At 40.4% G+C, this 20,446-nt stretch overlaps 1 protein-coding gene across 16 annotated transcripts in view; it reads left to right on the top strand.

Annotated features, from left to right (window-relative positions):
- The window catches only part of EPB41L2 (erythrocyte membrane protein band 4.1 like 2), a 251,269-nt gene that overhangs the window by 173,499 nt on the left and 57,324 nt on the right, over nt 1-20,446 (top strand). For all 16 annotated transcript variants that reach the window (XM_048844567.2, XM_048844562.2, XM_048844566.2 and 13 more), the window contains exons 7-8: nt 16,287-16,362; nt 18,469-18,687. In XM_048844567.2, coding sequence (XP_048700524.1) covers nt 16,287-16,362; nt 18,469-18,687 — 295 coding nt within the window. The remainder of the gene's footprint in view (nt 1-16,286; nt 16,363-18,468; nt 18,688-20,446) is intronic.

Genomic DNA, 20,446 nt, shown 5'->3' with positions numbered 1-20,446 from the left:
GCAAGTAGTAGCTAAAACAAATGCAGGGTCAATAACTACTCTCTTTTGCTTTAGTTATCTGCAGTTCTCCCAACCAGCCCTGTTTGGAGCTAGAACCCCAACTGGTGCCAGGCTCTGTCAGTTTGGCAGAAAATGGGCTATCTATAGCTTGATTAAATGAGGTCAGCAGAAATTGTCTAGAGAGAGTACCCTGTGGAATTGTTCAAGAATTCCAGGAACAGCTTTGTCCCATTCCCAATCTCAGCAACCAGGTGAAAGGCCATGGCATGAATTAAATCATCTATAAAGTAATCTATTTCTATTTCAGGTTGGAGTATTACAGCTCCTATTTCTTCCTCCGGATAATCTGGGGGACACAGCACAGGGCCCTCTCTGAAATCTCTAAAGAAGTTCCTAAAAGAAGCTTGCCTTCAAAACATTCCCATTTTACCATCCTCAGACAATGTTTATGTTCTGCAAAAGGCTGGAAGCCTTTTTCTTTTCTCTTTTTCGAGCATTACCATTTCATCTTTACATAGCTCCCAGGGAGTAGCAATAATATTGGCTTTAGGGAAGAAGGCAAATTACTTTACTTTTCTCTTCAGACAATTTTTCTGATCAGGATTCTGTGCAGATAGAAAGCTGAAGCAAACGCACAGTGATATGGTTGCAGAATTCAGTACAAACAAAAACATGTGGTGCCAGGGAAGTAAGCCATAGGCTTGAACTGAAGATGAATACTGTCAGGTACAAGGTCTCATCTCAGAAGAATGTTAACACAAGAGGAAGATGGCCATAATGAAAAACACGTGTCACAGAAACATCCAATTCTTATTGGAACCATTTTGAATTCTGAACTCCTATGTAGGTACACTTCAGCAATCCAGAGTTCATATGATACCTACTCAGTAATCTTGTATATCCCCTCCGCAGATCACCCTATCTCTTCAATTGACAGAGATCTAGCTCTAGTTGTATATTCTCTAATCCCCCATTGTTCTTATTTTGAAGGGATTTTACCCACTCAGTTCAGGGAATGGTTACCAGAAAGAGAGAGTACAGTGTCCACCAACTGGAACAGATTGAGTTATTAAGGTCTCAGGACACTGGTCCGTCCTTTGAAAACAGATGTGTTCTGATCATGACAGTCAATGTGTCTGATTGTGTTCTTCCCAGTTCTTATGAAAACCCTATCAGCTGTACCCCAGAGTGAGATTAGTCTGTCCTGGGTGGAGCAAAATGCTCACCAAGGGGGAAATAAACACCAAGACTTGCATGTCAGAAATCAAACTGGCAGAGTTGCTCCTACACCCAATGGTATCTGAATCATTGTAAGTAAAATTGGAAGGCTAGTGATCAACCTTTGTATCTAAAACCGGTAAATAAAATGTCCTGTAGCACCTCTGTGTGCCGGGACCAGAATGTGAGGTGGCAGTGACATCTTGCAAAACTGAGCAAGGTCTCCTCTTTTATATGTCTTTCCAGCTTGACCATTTTTCCCAAGCCAACACAAAAAGTAGGAATGAGAGTAGCAGTGAAACTGTTCATGCTTTTCTGGCTGAAGAGGTTATGATTCTGAGACCTGAATAATCTAGCATTGGATTTTCAGAGGTCTGCTATTGCAAGACTGGTCCTCCAGCTGGGACTAGATGGTTTCAAATGAACACTTGATTGAAGTAAGTATTGCTCTGATGGACCCAAAAGAGAAGTCAAACCAATAGAACTTATTCTACAGGCTGGTACAAAGTCCACAGTTTAATTATCATGTTAAAACTAGCAAAACATATCCTTGACAGAGGTGCCAGAACGATTTGTATAGTGGGGTTGCTGAGAGCCATTGAATCAACCTGTAAACCCTGTATATGATGGAAACCACTTTAAGTCAGGGAATGTGGCAGCACCTCCAGCCCCCCTACTTCCAACACCTGTGATCCTTGAGTTCCCCCAGGAATCCTTTATTGTGGATGTATGAGTGTCCATGCAAAAAGGTCATATCTCTTTAGTATAATATTCTTGACATGTTCAAGAAGAGGAAGTTTTGTACAAGTCCCCATGTTAAATACTTCCTTTGAGTATAACTTCATTCAAACCCCACAAGGTCGTAGAGTTCCTCTTTACAGCCATACTTGGATTGGACCTCTGAAGGAGATCCATTCGATCCTGTCCATTAGAGTAGGACTGACAGGGGCTCCAATCAGGAGTTTATTTGAAGTTGGAAAACCCGGTATCGTACTTTTAATTCAGACAAGTAGTCCTCACAACTGCCATGGCATTCATTCCTTAAGTAAATTCAAGAAAATTCCCTCCTTCGATTAAGTGTCAGTGTCGGGGCAGAGTAGTCATGTCTGTCTGTCTGAGATCTGCTTGATATCCACTAGTTCACCGAGTTCTGCTTATTGGTCATTCATTCTTACTCAGTGCCATTTCCTTTCTTTTGACAGAAGTCTCCTCCATACCTTAGTGCCCAAGGGGAGATGGATTACATACAATCTACCTCATTTTGGATGTCCATGTTTAAGGGAAAGGAGTACTTGTGGCACCTTAGAGACTAACACATTTATTTAAAGGATGATCATGCTTCCCTCCCTGGAGGCACACTGCTATGAAAAACATACTTTAACAGATCTGTGGACCTTAGCAGGAAGAGGAATAGAATATTTTATGTGCTTTCCTGACCGTTTCCTTCCTTATAGTAATAAGGTCCACAGATCCAACCCACTCGGAAAAGAAATGGATCATTAAGATCAGAGAGAGGATTTCTGTTAATTGTTGTTTGATGTAATATGTCATTTTCTCCAGTAGGAGAAATTGTTGTACTTTCCCCTTAAAGTATCTTTAACAGTCTGTCATTTAGAAAGTAAATTTGAATTATCCTGATTGCGGAAGTTATCTCAACTGGATGGAACTTGAAGAGGTGGAGCATTCCCCTGCTGTGAGTGGATAACAGGTCTGGCTCTGCCCTCAACCTGCAAGCAGGCTGAAGTATCCATTATAATAAATTTGTGGACCTTAATTACTTGAAAGGATAAATTTTACTAAATGTGGAATCTCCAGATATTAGGTCGCTCTTCACTGCCAGTATTATTGCATCATTCTTAGACACACCATGTTGTGGTAGTTCAGAGTCTAATGTAAAACGCATGCCACCTTTATTTCAAGGGTAATACTAATAAGAGCTTCATCATGCTTCTTCTTAAGTCATGATAAAATTCCTATTGTACTAGCACCTCAGGAAGCATAATGGTGTACTCTTGCCAGTATTTTCATTGTCTTCGGCTTGGAATGTTCCCAATTTACTGAATTCATTTTTATTAAGATTGAAAATGGTGATAGCAACTTGAGAATAAAATATACTAGTAAGTAAAAGTATATTATATACAGACTCATGTCACTTACTACAGATCCATTAATGCTATACAAGTAGAACAAAATTATGTTTAGTTAAAATAATTTAGTGTGTTTGTAGTGTTGCATAAAATGTCACTCTAATGTGCATATGGGATAATGTAGATTTTAAGGGGAGATATGCTAGTCAAGAATAAGATTTCCATTTCTGTACTTGAAACACAAGAGCATTGTAAATTATTCCGGGGGCTCACCTGTGTAATCTTTTCACTACATGTCACCAAGTGAAAGCACCTGTAATTGAGAGGAACAGTGTGTTCATCACAACTGAAGTGGAAGGTTCTTTGTTAAACCTACACTTTTTTAATTCTGATCTTTCTCCAAAAGTTTTACATTTGCACTAATCATTTTTGCTACGGATTTCATTAATTCCAAACTCCCTATAATTACGTTTAAGAAAACTTGGCTCATTTTCTATTGAAGGAATGAAAATTACAATTGATTCTCTACAGACCATGTAGTTTCATTTCCTGTGGTGAATAGATTATGCTGAAAATATAGCTGAAGTACAGTCATTTGTGTAAATAGATTAGTCCTGATTAAAATGGCAGATGCATTAATTTATCTACATATTTATATACAATATGTAATTAACCTTCCACCTACTAATAAAGAAAATGATTCATATTATATTTTTCTTCAAGTAATTGCACATGGCTATTTCACTATGTGCATTCCCAGTGCTTCAGACTAGGAGGTTTTTCCCTTAGCAGTACCCATTCGAGCACCACATGTACCCTCTGCTCCTTGTGCTACTGCACAAAGGTGTAAAGGGCAGAGCCACCCGTTACTCCCCTCAGTTCCTTCTGACCCCCCCCCCCCCCCCCGATTGGTAGTCAAGTATGTTAGCTTGCTTGTGTAAGTGTTCTCCCTTTCAGGGAATTTGTTTTCTCTTGTATGTAGTTTGGTACTCATTCATAGCTAGTTTAGAGACTAACAAATTTATTTGAGCATAAGCTTTCATGAGCTACAGCTCACTTCATCGGATGAATGCAGTGGAAAATACAGTGGGGAGATTTATATACACAGAGAACATGAAACAATGGGTGTTACCATACAGACTGTAATGAGAGTGATCAGGTAAGGTGAGCTATTATCAGCAGGAGAGCGGGGGGCAAAAAACCTTTTGTAGTGATAATCAAGGTGGGCCATTTCCAGCAGTTGACAAGAACGTCTGAGGAACGGGGGTTGGGTGGGGGGGAGAGAAATAAACATGGGGAAATAGTTTTACTTTGTGTAATGACACATCCACTCCCAGTCTTTATTAAAGCCTAAGTTAATTGTATCCAGTTTGCAAATGAATTCCAATTCAACAGTTTCTCGCTGGAGTCTGGATTTGAAGTTTTTTGTTGTAGTATACCAACTTTCATGTCTGTAATCGCGTGACCAGAGAGATTGAAGTGTTCTCCAACTGGTTTTTGAATGTTATAATATTTGACGTCTGATTTGTGTCCATTTATTCTTTTACGTAGAGACTGTCCAATTTGGCCAATGTACATGGCAGAGGGGCATTGCTGGCACATGATGGTATATCTCACATTGGTAGATGTGCAGGTGAATGAGCCTCTAATAGTGTGGCTGATGTGATAAGGCCCTATGATGGTGTCCCCTGAATAGATATGTGGACAGAGTTGGCAACGGGCTTTGTTGCAAGGGTAGGTTCCTGGGTTAGTGGTTCTGTTGTGTGGTGTACGGTTGCTGGTGAGTATTTGCTTCAGGTTGGGGGGCTGTCTGTAGGCAAGGACTGGCCTGTCTCCCAAGATCTGTGAGAGTGATGGGTCATCCTTCAGGATAGGTTGTAGATCCTTGATGATGTGTTGGAGAGGTTTTAGTTGAGGTCTGAAGGTGACGGCTAGTGGCGTTCTGTTATTTTCTTTGTTGGGCCTGTCCTGTAGTGGGTAACTTCTGGGTACTCTTCTGGCTCTGTCAATCTGTTTCTTCACTTCAGCAGGTGGGTATTGTAGTTGTAAGAATTTTGTTTGAGTTGTTTTTCATAGTTTATTGGAGTGTCTGTTCCCACTTGTTCTGGGTGCCAACACATGGTACTGGGGAATGCCTTGGTCTCCGGGCTTTAAATGTTGCATCAGCAGAAAGAAATCCATTCTAGGTGTCTGAAGTCCTCAGCAAGGGTCACATCCAGAACAGGTGTCAGATCTAAAAAGTATAGGGAGGTGAGGCTCTGCCACCTTCTCATGGAGTCAGCCCTGCGTCCACCATCAGAGCCTTCCTGCTTCTACTTCAGTCAGAAGTGCTCCTTTAGACATTGCTGCATCTTAGTGCCGCTCTCCTTCCCCAGTACCTCAAAGAAAGCGTCAAAGGACTCATCCTCCAAGAGATCAAGGAGCCTGGTACCATCCACCAATAAACAAGCTGGAAAAGAGGGTAGCATGTCCTCTGAGAAGAGGCACTCCCAGATGCTGTGACAGCATCTTATGTGGGGTCATCAATTCTGGCACTGGTGGTGCCTATGCTGTTGAGACTGATCCCTGCTGATGTACCAACCCCTTTAGTGTAACAGCGGTGTCAGGGGACCTTCTTGATACCACAGTTTGGGGACCACTGGATTACCGTCTTTGCGGATCGTGGATCGGATTCGGATCCACCTTTTTGTATCCCCACAGGGCTCTACCAGTCAGGCGACTCAGGCTCTTCTTCAGAATCAGAGATTGACTTATATGAGGCATATGCTGTGGCACAGGATCTTGCTACTGGTAGAGATCAACTTCTGGTACCGTGGCCAGCATCAGACCCTCTTTCACCTCCTTGCCCTGTGCTGTCCAGAGGCAAGGCCAATATGCTCCCTTCTATACCATCATCTCCGGTCTGAACAGTGGTCCTCGGCACTTGGGAGTACCACAGTCCCAGTTGGTAGAGCCCTGCAAATCTGTAGACGTAAAGATCTCTGCGGATACGGTTGTACTTTTTACCACAATGGTGTCCAAACTTTTTCTGTCACTACATCACCCCCCCTTACCAGTCATGGGAATCTGTCCATGTTCCCACCTCCATTACTACATAGTTAGCTCTGCTTTCAGCCCAAGCTCCTCCGCTGAGCCAGGGGCTGAACTGGGGATGGGGGAAGAGCTGGGGCTGGCTTGGGGGTAAAGAGGAAACAAATGCAGAGCTGGACTGGGGCGGAGCCAGGGGCAGAATGGAACTGTGGCTGGGCTGAGGGTGGAGCAGGGCCCGGAGCGGAGCTGGCTGGGGCCGGAGCTAGGCTGGGATCAGAGTGCGGCTGGGTGATGCTCTCTGCCTGCCCCTTCTCTCCCCCACATGGGGGCTGGCCTGAGGCTCTCTGCATGCCCCCTCTGAATGTTCCTCTGCACCCTCCTATGGGAGTGCACCCCACAGTTTTGAGAGCACTGGTTTACCAATGTGGATCAGATGCAGATCTAAATTTTTGTATCCGTGCAGGGCTCTACGGGTTGGGTGACTCAGGCTGTTCTTCAGAGTCAGAGACTCAATCATATGTGTCTTGGTCCCAAGATAGGAGGTGTCACTCTCAATCATTGAGGGGTTTTTGTCCTTGGTATCCAGCAGAGGTTCCATGTTGATCAAGGGACAAAGAGGTTGTGGTCCAATGCCCTACCAATTGCCATATTTGAGCCCAGGGGGTTTCTTCCCACCACCAGATCTTCCCTGCACCCTTCTCCTTCCAGGTCTCCTAGTAGATGCCAGGATAGTTTGTGTGAAGAGGCTCGGGAAGTTATCCCTAGTACCGAGTAGGGTGCTGAGCAGGCCCAGCAGAATCTCTTTTGGATGAGTTATAAGAGGCTCCACTCAACCTGCTTTGTGTTCTTCCTCGTCATTGCCCAATGAGGCGGTAGTGTCTTGAGTGTCTTTGCTTTTTCAAAATGACTACAGGGCCTGTCAGGACTTGTTCAAGAGGATTCCTTCCTCTCTGGGCATACAGGTGGAGGTAATTCAGGAGAGCTCCTACAGTTGATGGATGTTTTGAGATCAGAAGGGATATACTAAATAGCTCTCCTTATAAATGAGACCATTCTGGAACCCATTAGGATTTTGTGAGAAATGCTATCTTCTCTGTCGCCAACAGTCAAAAGGCCTGAGTGGTTTCCAGTTTTGTATCTTGAACCAGCAATCCTAGCTGGGTAGATACAATTTCTATCTCTGGGACAATGATCTCAAGTTTGAAAACAGGTTACCAGGGGATGTCAGGCAAGAGGTTCGGGCAGTAGTGGAAGAGGGTAAACTGCAGGCTAGGACCTCTCTCCAGGCTTCATTGCATGGAGCAGACTCTGTAGCTGGGGCTATGGCATCTGTGATAACAATATGTAGGTGTTCAAGGCTTCAATCATCAGGTATTCCACAGGAGGCCCTATAGACTGCTCAGGATCTCCCTTTTGAGGAACAGACCCTCTTTTCTCAGCAGACGGACAAGATTCACAGTCTCAAGGACTTGCAGGCTACATTGAAGTTTTTGGGGATTTAGAGTCCACTCCCTAAAAAGAAGTAATTCCTCCCTCAGTCATTCCACTGTTACCAGTCCTTTATGCCTAGGTAGCATGACCAGTCTAGGAGGAAAAAGGAGAGTCATAGAAGGTGACCACTAGCGCCTCACTTTTCATCTTCAGCAAGCTCATGTAGACAGCCTGGAAGTACCAAGCAGTCTGTTTGACTGTCTTGTCAGATAGCTTACCAGTTTGCTTTATGACAGCTTCTCCTATCCCATTTTTTTCCACTAGGTTATCCCACTTTCTGCATATTTGGACCCACATATTAGCACAGATCAGTGGGTCCTAATGGAGAAATTGGGATACACCCTTCAGTTTGTTAGAATCCCTCTCCGCAACCCCTTTTCCCGTCCCTCTTCAGGGACCCCTCTCATGGGCACAGTGGAATGATCCCCTGCCAGTTTCCCCACTTCATCTGGAAGAAATTTGGGGTTAAACTTTAGAGTGAAGCAAGGTGGAAGGGTGGGAATTGCAAAACACTTCTAATACTCGATAAAGTCCTATTTAAATGTGGATGAGCATAATCTGATTTTCACATTATAGTTTACAGAATGGTTCTGATTTACAAATGGTGAAGACTTGTCTACTGAACTGAAGGAACTGTGAAAGGAGTTTGTTTCTTTAATGAATTGATATATTGAGTGACATTACTTTCTGTAACTAATGTAGAGCAACAATGGCTAGAGCCCTTCAAACCTTCGTGCTTTCAGAAATAAGGATAGAAATGGTATCAAGTAGCATGAGGCTGGGCAAAGCAATGCCAAAAAGACCAAAAGACATCTCTTCTACTTAGTCATCTACTTCTAGTTTCTACTGGCTCCACTTTCTTGGTACATGCTGAACGTTATTAACTTTTCTATACAGGTTTGCACTGGAGATGAACTACTTCAGTGACCCACAGTGAGCATTTTTTAGTTGTCGAACTGTACCAGATAGAGGCTATTCTTGTTGTGTAGATGTTTTTAGAATTTATCTAAATTGGGTTTGTACCATGAACACATCTTACGGTTAAGACATTTGATTTTGTTATTATTAGCACTGTAGATGTCCATGATGCATAAAGATAAAAGCCCGAATATTCAATAGTGTCCACTGATTATGGGTTCCTCAGTTTTGGGGTGCCCAACTTTAGACCCCTTAAAAGGGGTCTGATTTTTGGAAAGTGCTGAGCACCCACATTTTATGTTAGAAAATCAAGGCCTGTTTAAGGTTTCCTAAATTTGGCAGTCAGAATCACTGTACTTTTTTGAAAATTTAGGCCATGGTCCTTGCCTTTTGGAAATAACTTTGGAAGTAAAATCCAGACCCAGTAGACCTCATGGGTAAGGGTTGGGCAGGAAAACAGTGTAAACACAATTTTTGAATAGTGGTCATGATGAAACTTGCTTACTTTGATTTACACCATTGTGCTTGTTGTTAATGCAAGTCTCCAAACGTTAGTATGCACTGCTAAAAGTGTTGGTAGGTGGGTGGCTGGATGCCCAAGTGGTGAATTAGATTGGTTTCAGCCTTAACTCTAAACTTTTTTTTTCCTGGAAGAGTATATCAACCCTTTTTTGTGGAATGTGATTTGAACATAGTTTCTTTTAGATGCATATAATTCAGATAGTGTGTTCAAGTGTTTGAAGCTAGAGGTATTGCTTCCTTTTTACTCACATAACACTGACCTTCTGACTCCTCTGTCAAAGTATCCTGACTAGAACCCATTTCAACTTGTTTTGAAAAATTAGCTGTGTAAGAGAATTTATTCTTAAAGAAAAATTTTATGTCAAACTACTTTTAAAACAGCCACCATGAACCAGATATTACCGGGCCTGGTTTTGTCTACAGATCTGTGCACAAGTCTGTGTAACTGAGAATTGAATTGGGCACACAATGTCCAGTCAGTGCCGTTCAGTATTAATAACAATGGAAAGAGGTTCACTCTTGCTCTTTGATCCTCAGTTTCTTTATCCACTTAGTTATAGATGGGTGATGGGATTGCAGGGGTGTGAAGGTACAAGCTCTCTGCTGATGTGAATTTAGGGAGCCAAAGCCCTTAAATTTCTTCCCCATAAGTGTGGAAAACCCACATAGGTAAGAGTCTGGCTCATAATTAGGCTATCTTCACATAAACTTTGAGGCCATCTTGTCAAGGGCAATCTGAGTATATTCACATCATTAAAGTAAACATAACCATATTGCAGACTTCATTTGATGTAGGCTCTGGGAGACGGTTAACAGTCAAATTAACAAATGGGGCTAACATCTCTCTGTCTTGCATCATCATCTAGATCAAGAGTTTTTAGCAAAACACTAAAGGAGGTCTTATAAGTTTTGTGGCAGACACCTCTATCTGACAGGATGTTGATTTGTACAGTAAGAAAGCAGCATAGACTGAACCCTTGTCTTGTATTTATTAATTATTCCAAACCAGGTAGGATGCTGTCTGGATACTCCAGTAACTTTAAAAATAAGTAGATCACTTTTTAACTCTTTTCGGAGGCAAAGGCTTATTGCTGGAAAGGTTCTTGAAGTATGAGACCTATTGGTAATAGCACATTTATATCCTGAGCTGTTAACAACCCTAGGGGTGAGTAGTGGAAAATAGTAAAGGTACTTCGCCCTTAATAAACTGGGTTGCTCACAGAATGCTAATGCCTGGAAACATACGTGATTCTGACATATGCTAGAAGAGAAGCTGAAGGGAGCTGGAGCCTAATGCAGGAGAACAAGAGGGTTTCTTGGCAAGCCAGATTCTTGTGTGAAGCAAAGTCAAGCTTGCCCCCTTGAAAGTTCTGTGATCACAAGCCTGCACCAGTGTGCGTCTCAGCACCCTGCTACTTGTTCTTGACTCAATTTCAGGCTGAGTGGAGGAGACATGTTTCTCAAAAGCACATCTCTGGTATCAGGGAGGGAAACCAATGCAGATGGCACTGGTGGCTTGGCAGCTCTTAAAACCATTACCCTCCCATGTCTCTGTCCACTTGGGCTTCATGCTGCAAGGTGACGAACACCCAAGTCTCAATCCAACAAAGCATTTTAAACATCTTAGGAGAAACTTCCTAATTTAGGAAAAACTTCCCAATTGTCAGAGTAGTTAAGCACTGGAATAAAGTGGCTAGAGTGATTGTGGAATCTCGGTTGTTGGAGGTTTTTTAAGAACGGGTTAGACAAACGCCTGTCGGGAATTGTCTAGTTATGACTTAATCCTGAATTGAGAGCAGAGGACTGGACTAGATGACCTCTTGAGGTCACTTCCAACCCTACACTTCTGTGATTCTGTGTGCTTAACTTGAAACGTGAGTAGTCTTATTGAATTCAATGAAATTACTCACATGCTTAATGTTAGGCACATGTTTAAATGTTTTGCTGGATTGGGGCCAGAGTTCATGGCATCTTGCAGAATGATTCAAGCATTTAAACTGGTAGTGGCAAAATGGATCAGGGAGCATCTAGAGAGCTGAGAGTAGAGGGTGGTAACAAGCGGACAAATACATATGTGAGTGGCTTCAGCAGCCAGATAGTTCCCTTCCCTCCGCCACCCCTTGCCCTCTTCCATGGCAGTCACAGGAATTTCCTGCAGCACAGGAGGAAATTTGGAAACTTTCCTTTTGCCCTGCTGTTTTTCTCTTCCTTCCCCTCTGCCAAAACTCCACTGGCCAATAAGAGGCAAGAGTGGGTGGCAGCCTTTGAAATCTGACTTGGCCTTTTCAGGGTCCCCAGAACTTTGGTCCCTTGGTAGTATTGGGACATGATTTACATATACACCCAGCAACTAGATACAAGTTCAGAATTGTAAAAGGGGTGAAGACTATGGAGATGGGCAGGACTCCTTTCTTTTGTGGCGTGAAGGGTTGGGGGATAAGATTGACTGGCTGGGAACTGAAAATGAATGTATTCATTTGTAAGTGCAGTTTGAGTATGGAAAAATTCTACCTTGGTTCTGTAAGGGTGAATTACAATAGTGTTAGTAGGCATACTGTAATGTAGGCTAATCTCCTTGCTGCTCAGAAATGATGATGGATAAGAAAGGGTAATGCCATGATTAATTAGGTGAACTTCCAAATCAAATCAAACGTCAGATCAAATGATGTTTACTTCACAAATAAAATCTTAAGTAACGCTAGTATAATATGTAGTCCATGAGTTTTTTTTGCAAGACTTTATATTACTTAGTGTTGCTGGTATATAAATGTTTCAATTTAAACTTGTCTGTAGCTGATTTTCATTTCATGAGAACTGTATGGCTAAGGGCCTGTGCATCAAGTTGTATACAAAGAAATTTTGCTTTATATAACCTCTTTCCTATAAACTTTATCTCAAAGGCTTTGTAATGTTAAATGAAGTTGAAATGAATTGGTGTGAAAAGGAAAAGAAGATTTTAAGAGGTATAGACAATGGAAAACCTCTGCATTTGAGAGATTAATTCAGATGGAGTGACAGATAAGGTTAATCTAAAGACAGGAGAAGTTGCTGAAGAGTTGCTTTTTTCATCATCTGTTGAGACTGTGAATAGAGAGACTGAGGTGCGGGGAAGAGACAGGGTCCATGACATGGGCTGGACAAAGTACGTGGAGGGTTTTCAGAAGGAGGACTGATCATAGATTATCTTGAATCCCTAGTTTAATTTCAGGTGCAATACACTGCAGAGGGAAAATAATTCCCTTAATTTTTTTACAGTTGACTGTGTGCAATTAATTTATTTGTTCTTGCCACACTACCACAGAACTATTTGTTGAGCCATAAAAATAGCATATTCACCACCAGTAAAAGATACAAGAATGCCTTTATTGGGATAAAACACTGATTCTCCAGTATAGATGGGATGAATTGTTAATTGTGCACTGTTGGTTATTACATTCTTTTCCTTGAAGAATGTGTCTAATGTTGCTTCTGAAGCATTTTTGAGGTAGCAAGTTGGCTAGACAAATTCTTGACATTTCAGTAGGCCATATTATTAAGCACCAATAAACAGAGAGCACTAGTACAGACAAAATTCTAAATATCATTTAAATATCAACATTTTTTACCTTGCCCAGCAGTTTGTAATGTCAGTATCACAGTATAAAGTTTTATACAGACAATCAAGTTTTTGTATGCTTTTGTCACATGAGCTATACCCGTAGACTAAGTCAGAAGTACAGAAACAGGCTGTACACAAGCAGTTTAATACATTTAGTTTATGTTCAAAGGAGAAAGAGTTTCCCATTACCATTTAAAATATAAGGCAGCCAGTAATTCATACTGTGACCAGTGCAAAATTGTTAATTTGTCAGTTTCAGACAGCTTTACTGAATTTTGTTTGTGGCTGTAATAATAGTCTAAATTGTGGTAATTCAGCATGTGTACTGAAGATGTATACACCTGGAGGGCAAATCGCTGTAGGACATAGCGAGAACCAATTGTTGGCATAGGTACTGGGGGTGCCACACCCCTTGGCTTGAAGTGCTTTCCATTATGTACAGGGTTTACAGTTTGGTTCAATGGCTCTTAGTACCCCCACTATACCAATTGTCCCAGCATTCCTGATTGTTGGTGATTCACAGAGTGCTTGCAAATGGTGGAGTGCTGCTTTTGGGCATGAGAAATGAGGACTGACTGATGAGATCACGCTGTAATGCAGGGTTGAGATGACAAGTTCTACAGAACTTTTGGATGTGCAAGACCACATTCCTGGAACTGTGCACTGAGCTTGCCCCAGCCCTCCAGCATCTGGACACTAGAGTGAGAGCTTCACTGACAGCGGAGAAGTGAGTATCAATCATACTGTGGAAATTTGCAAAGACAGATTGCTACTGGTCAGTGGGAAATCATTCTAGAGTTGGAAAAATCCAGTATGCAGGCCATTGTCATGCAAATGTGCAGGGCCCTTAATCGTTTCCTGCTACACAGGACTGTGGCTCTGTGCAACTTGCAGGATATAATGGATGGATTTGCAACGATCGGATTCGTGAACTGCGGTGAAGTGATAAACAGCACCCTCCCCCCTATTTTGGCACCAGACCACCTTGCCCCAGAATACATCAGCAGAAAGGACTATTTTTCTATGCTTATGCAAGTGCTGGTGGATCATTGGGGATACTTCACTGACATCAGTATTGGGAAGGTGCCTGACACTAACATCTTTAAGAACACAGGACTGTTCAAAAAGCTGCAAGTAGGGACTGTCTTTCCTGACTTACCGGATTTATCGTTGGCAATGCCAAAATGCCAGTAGTGATCCTGGGAAACCTGGCCTACCCCTTACTCTACAGCTCATGAAGCTGTACATTGGCGACCTCAACAGCACCAAGGAACGATTTAACACTACTGGTTCAACAGGTGCAGAGTGGCAGTTGAATGTGCTTTTAGTCGTTTGAAGGGGTGGTGACGTTTACTCACAAGACTGGATCTCACTGAGAAAAATATCCCAGTGATTATAGCTGCCTGCAGTGTCCTGCGTAGTATCTGTGAAGCAAAGGGAGAAAAGTTGTCTCTGGGTGGAGGGTAAAGGTGGAACGTCTGTCTGCTGAGTTTGAACAGCCAGATACAAGGATTATCAGAAGAGCTCAGCCAGGAGCTGTATGGCTCAGGAAGGCTTTGAAAGAGCATTTTAACAGTGAGCCATAGTAACGTGTTGTGGTGTGCTATGCTCTACCTGGCCCTGCAGTTTGGGGGCCTACTAGGAACTGTGTGGTGCTTGGTGCAAATTTATGAATAGAACACTGACAGTGTGTCTGTTCATTTTGTGGTGCTTGCTTTATGATTGACACTATTTGTCACAATCCTATGAGTTGTGTCACAGTGTTCAATAACAACTAAGTGGGTGCTTTCAGTACCGCTAGGCATTTGGCAGCATATGCTGGGAACTAGTAATTATTTTCCAAACAATATTGTTTTATTGAGTAATGAAAACACTTTAAAAAATTCTGTACAAGTTAAAAACAAGAACATTTAAAAACTTAATAAATTCCTGGATCAAAGTTTAAAGAAGAAGGAGGGACATCAATGTCCACTTACGTCTTCCAACATGATATGTTACCTTTGTTTTGATAGCAATAACATTTTAAGCAAATTAGCAATTCTGTGAAAAAGGAGAATTGGCAAAACCACATTTACGCCAGCAATGACTTGGCCTAAGTGTTGTTTTATCTGTACTCATTCACTGTACATAGTTATAAATCATTAAAACTATAGCTATCAAAGTGCTTAATCTGACTATTTACAATTACTCATTTTATATTTCAATGTTATAAGTCAGTATATGAGGGAGAGTTATGGGAAACATGATTCTTTAATGTCAACATTTCCCACCTTCTTTAAACATGAGTTTTTTCGCTCAAAGTCCAGTTTTATTTGTGAGAAATTTTCCTGTGAATGCGTTTTGAGTGGTGTCTCTATTTTAGGGTCTTGATAGTTGCTTTTAATATCCCAACAATGTCCACTGATGGCAGGGTAAGAAGTAATGGGCTTCATCTGCAGCAAGGGAGATTTAGGTGGGATATTAGCTTTCTGACTACAAGGGTAGTTAAGCATTGGAATAGGGTTCTAGGGGAGCTTGTGAAATCCCCATAATTGGAGGTTTTTCAGAAGAGGTTGGAGAAACACCTTCCAGGGATGGTCTAGGTTTACTTTGGTCCTGCTTCAGCGCAAGGGGTTAGACGTGATGACCTTTTGAGAGCCCTTCCAGTCTTGCATGTCTATGATTCTAATACAGGAGAAACTGTAATGTGTATGTGGTTTTATATATTTAATGAGAGCAGCCATTTTTTTGGCTACAGTATTTGCTAGAAAATAAAGTGCTTTACAACTTCACTATTTCTACTTCATGCTTTAGTGTATGCATCACAAACCTTAGTTCTTTCAGATTTTCTTCCCCATGAGTGATTCTACAGTCTCCCAAATTAAAAGGAATTTGTTGTTTTATGAGCTTATCTCAACAGGGGAGAGAGACTTGCCCTGGAAGAAGCTGGAAAACATTGGTTATATTAGTTCACAATCAATGCAGAAGAAAAAAAAAAGTTGCTCAGAGTTGAAACCCTCTAAAATGCTTGTTTGAACAAAAGATACCTTTAAAGCTGCTAAATCAAATTATCATGGTTGCCTGAGAATTCAAAACTCTAAATACTTTTGTAGATGTTTTCATAAATTATGATAAGAAAAACATTGTAACAAATTCTTCAGAAATGTAAATAAATTATCTTAAGCTGTTGGTCTGATCTTTCAGTTTACAAGTGTAACTATCTGGCATTGAAGAGAACCCGCTCTTCTGTTAACTTTCCCTCTATTTACCATATAATTTCTTAAATTTCTTGCATTTTAAATTTGACTTCTATTGATTTATTGACTTAATTACTGAAATGCTAGTCACAAGTTTTTTAAATCTTCCAATAAGAAATTTTTGTTTGTTTTTTGGTTGCTCGTTAAAGTTCTGTGGAGTAATAATCAGACATTTCCCATTTGTAGGTTTACCCTGGCTATTCACCTTTAATGTGAAGTTTTATCCTCCTGATCCTTCACAATTGACTGAAGACATTACCAGGTATGCATATTTTAATATAAAACTTGATAATCAGTGTTTTTTATATTGTACACTCTACAAGTCAACAACTTACTTGTTTCCTATGTTTTGAATTCACATTGCAGATTTTCTCTCTCCCCACTCTCTCCCTCATAGAATAAGGGAACATAAAGGCCCTAGGTATGGGAGGAAACTGGGATAGTTATCCTGGGCACAGCCTCCAGTGTAGCGTGGAAGTTTAAATATTCTGTCTGTTGCTACAGCACAGTTTGACTATACTGTGCTATGCTGCTGCTTTTTGTAGCCAGTAGGGAGTGAGTGGGAGTTGGCGACTGCATGATGATACCACACAACTTTTCTTGCTCCAGTTCACAGTATGAGCAGTCCTGAGCTGGGGTGAGACCTGGGACTCAGTGGATCTGATAAGGCCTCCAGGAAAGCTCCCAGATGAGGGGGGAAAGCTAGTTGAAATGGTGAGAGGTGCTAATGAAGGGGTCCAGAAGGAAGAGGGGAAAAAGTAAAAATTATAGCAAGAGACCAGAGGATGAGGATAGAAGTGGGATAGAGTGGAATAGCAGGAAGGAGACCAGAAAAGGGAATGAACCTCTTAAGGGTCAGAGGCGTGGAGCCAGTGGATGTTGAGAGGCTGCCACTATGTTGGGATGTAAGCAGTAGGGTAACTTGTGTTGATAGGAGTACTGAGCTCAAAGATGTTAAGGTGCTTTATATGCTAACTCTATATTAAACTGAATTGCTGAGAATACATTTTCATAGATAGGTATTAGAGATGGTAACACACACACAAATAAGATAGTACAACAGAATTATTATCCTTTATTGTTTCTTCATGATAGCACCCATGTGCTACATGCTTTTCAGACAACCAAGGAGGAAGAATCTAAGAACAGAGAAAAGTAGAAAGAGTTTAAAGAAAATGGGAAATATTTTTTTCTTCAAGTGTTATCTTGGTTTACTGTTACAAACCACAATTAACTGTTCAATGTTGCAACTTGCTTAAGTGTTTTGAGGGGGATACGGAAATAGTCCAGATAATTTATTTTTAATTGTCAAACATTTATCAAATAGAATTTGTTAAATACAGTATGTAGCAAACACAGTGGTATATAAAGGATTTATTGGTACTCATTTAAAATTATTTACGTAACTCACCACCTAGTAGCTTTCCCATTTGGGAGAAAAATGACCACTCCAAACATATGATATACAAAACAAACTAGATATACAGTCTATAATTGTCTCTCATTCTACATGTAGTAGAAAAGCTAATTGTATTCGTGTTCAGTTAATCTAAAACTAGCTTTAGGTGTCCATGCGTGCTATAAAACTATTTTCAGGAAATTAAGTTGGGCTTTTAGATTGTGTTCAGTTAAAGTAAATAGTGTTATCCTTGATTTATTTTTGAAATTTTCTAAATCCCCAATAATTTGAACTTCACTATGAATTCAAAATAAACAAGTAAAAAATAAAATTTACTTTTGTTTAGTATGCCATGTAAGATTACTTTGTGCATGCACAGCACAAGGCTTTATGGATAAGAGTTGCAAGGTACAAGATAAATGTAATTACTCACATGGATACGACCTGTCTGAGGGATGCAAGTGTTCACTGCTTATTGATATAGTATGCATATGTTGTATGGCATGACTGGCTGGATTACATGGTGCAAAACAATTTAGATATTACTGAAGTTTTAGAACCAAACCCTAGATTTTAAGGGAAAATAGATCATCCATTTTTAAATGGATTGTACCAAGCCTGACTATGAACATGACAGAGTTGGTAAGCAAGTTTATTATGTAAAACTGGACACATACAGCTCATTTGTACTGGGAACCAGAATATTTCTAATTCAACTGATTTACAAAGGATATATTGATTCTTATATTAAAACTGTAACTCCAAATCCTTTGTTTTTAGTTGACAAGATCTATCAGAAATGGAACTTTGTCTCTGTGTATTGGGTCTATCAGTGCATTGGGTTTTTTAAAACAGACTATTGGCACTATGTTTGGACAGATTTTACTCAGCTTTGTGCATGTGTGCTCTCACAAATATCCTGCAGGAATATTTCTGTTTACCATAAGTAACTTTTTTTTCTTTTTGCAGATATTTCCTGTGCCTACAGCTTCGTCAGGATATTGCTTCTGGCCGACTGCCATGTTCTTTTGTGACTCATGCCCTCCTTGGTTCATATACTCTGCAGGCCGAGCTAGGCGACTATGATTCAGAGGAACACAATAACCATTACATCAGTGAATTCCAATTTGCACCCAATCAAACAAAAGAGATGGAGGACAAAGTAGTAGAACTGCACAAAACACACAGGTGTGTCTGACCTGGTGGGAATAAAATATGTTGATATGGTCTTGGTTACATCTGTCATTTCTCTTGATCTTAAAGATATGTATAATACTGTATTAGATTGAAGAAGTTTATCACTACTATAATAGTCTTACATCAATTACATAGCTACAACATTTTTCTTATATGTATTTAAATGGAACTTGTCTTTAGTTTGACTTTCCTGTCATCTTTTTTTCTTCTGTTTATTACAGCTCCTTAGTAGGATTTCCATCAAAAAAGTCAATTATGGATTGCTTCTTGCTTTAGTCAGTAAAAATAGCAATAAACATTTCAGCTAAGAAAGTTTTGAAGCTATATTTCATGATACAGGCTTTTTTACTTGCTTTATAAGAACAATAGTCTGAATTTATTTCATTCAGAGATGTTTTGAACAATATGAAGAAAACATTCAGAATCTGAAATTTTTCATTTAAATGGGCCACAAATATTCAGTCTCTAAACTAGCTACCTTTGGTTCATAAAAAATACATTGTAATCTGATTATGAGGAGCCATTTTATGACTGATGTGTAGATAGAATTAAAATCCCAAAGTCTCATTACCTGAAAAATATAAGTACATAGGCAATTGCTTTCAGTCAGCAAAATAGATCATACATTTCTTTGCATTGCCCAAAGGTCAGAGCCCACTGCCCTGAACTATACACTCTTTGTAGTGTCGTTTTTTTACCTTAAATAAACCATGGTCACTGTTTTAGTTTTGTTGACAATAGGAAAAACTATTCTTGTTCCCCTCATACTGACGGAAGGAAGGTCATCTTTTGTTAGATAAATGCTATATTATGAAGGTAGAGTCTAAGCTTCATGAACAAGTCTAAGCTTCAGTAGAGTCTAAGCTTCTTGGGGCAGGAACCGTCTTTTTGTTCAGTTTGTACAGGATCTAGCACAATGGGGTCTTTGTCCATGACTAGGCATTACCACAATACAAATAATAATAATAATAATAATGAATGAAATTCTGAGCTATATTGGGAGCAAAACCACCACTGTCTTCAATGGGCCACAATTTTGGCATATATTGCTCTGTAGATACTGTACTGTTAATAGCAAAGTGTTACAGTCTAGGTCAGAAAAGGTTAACCTTTCTGTGTTGGACATTTGATAAAATAAACATACCTTATTTACTGATCTTGGCATTTTAAAGGATACCAGTGAAATTCTGAAATTCATACATCAGCAAGGCTTGGGGGAGGATAGATTCCTACCTTTGTTAGTGGTACTGTTTGACCTGGACACAGTTTTCTGCAAGGATGGCTTACCAGGGAAGCAAAGCATTTTAAATGTTTATGGATCTGTCCTGGCAGCTGAAAAGGGTCAATATTTTTTAAATGAAAGACTAGAATATGGAATATTCCAGAATGTAGTAAAAATTGTGTAGAACCCATAAAGCACTGAGATCCATGATGGTCATGCTCATGACTTTCTCTTTTCCTGATAAGTTAGTGAATGTGTCTTTAGGAGAGTGGTACTTTTTTGTTTGTTTGTTTGTTTGTTTAAGATCTTTAGAATTGAAAACAAAACAGTGCTAGCCACAGCCCTTCTGTCAGGGCAGTTAGGGAGAACATCTACTCCAGTGTCACAGAGGACTGGGGAAACTCAGCAGATGACTGTTTGAAAAGTCACTTTGGATCATGTTAATCTCATAACTTCATAAATACTGATCGAGTTATAGCGAGTCATGGAAGATATCCTTGATTGTGTTTTGGGGGAGAGGAAGTGAGG

Source organism: Caretta caretta, chromosome 3 (genome assembly GCF_965140235.1).
Source record: "Caretta caretta isolate rCarCar2 chromosome 3, rCarCar1.hap1, whole genome shotgun sequence".
Taxonomy (NCBI): Eukaryota; Metazoa; Chordata; order Testudines; family Cheloniidae; genus Caretta; species Caretta caretta.
Note: the sequence above shows the minus strand (reverse complement) of the source record. Positions and strands in the feature narration are given on the sequence as shown.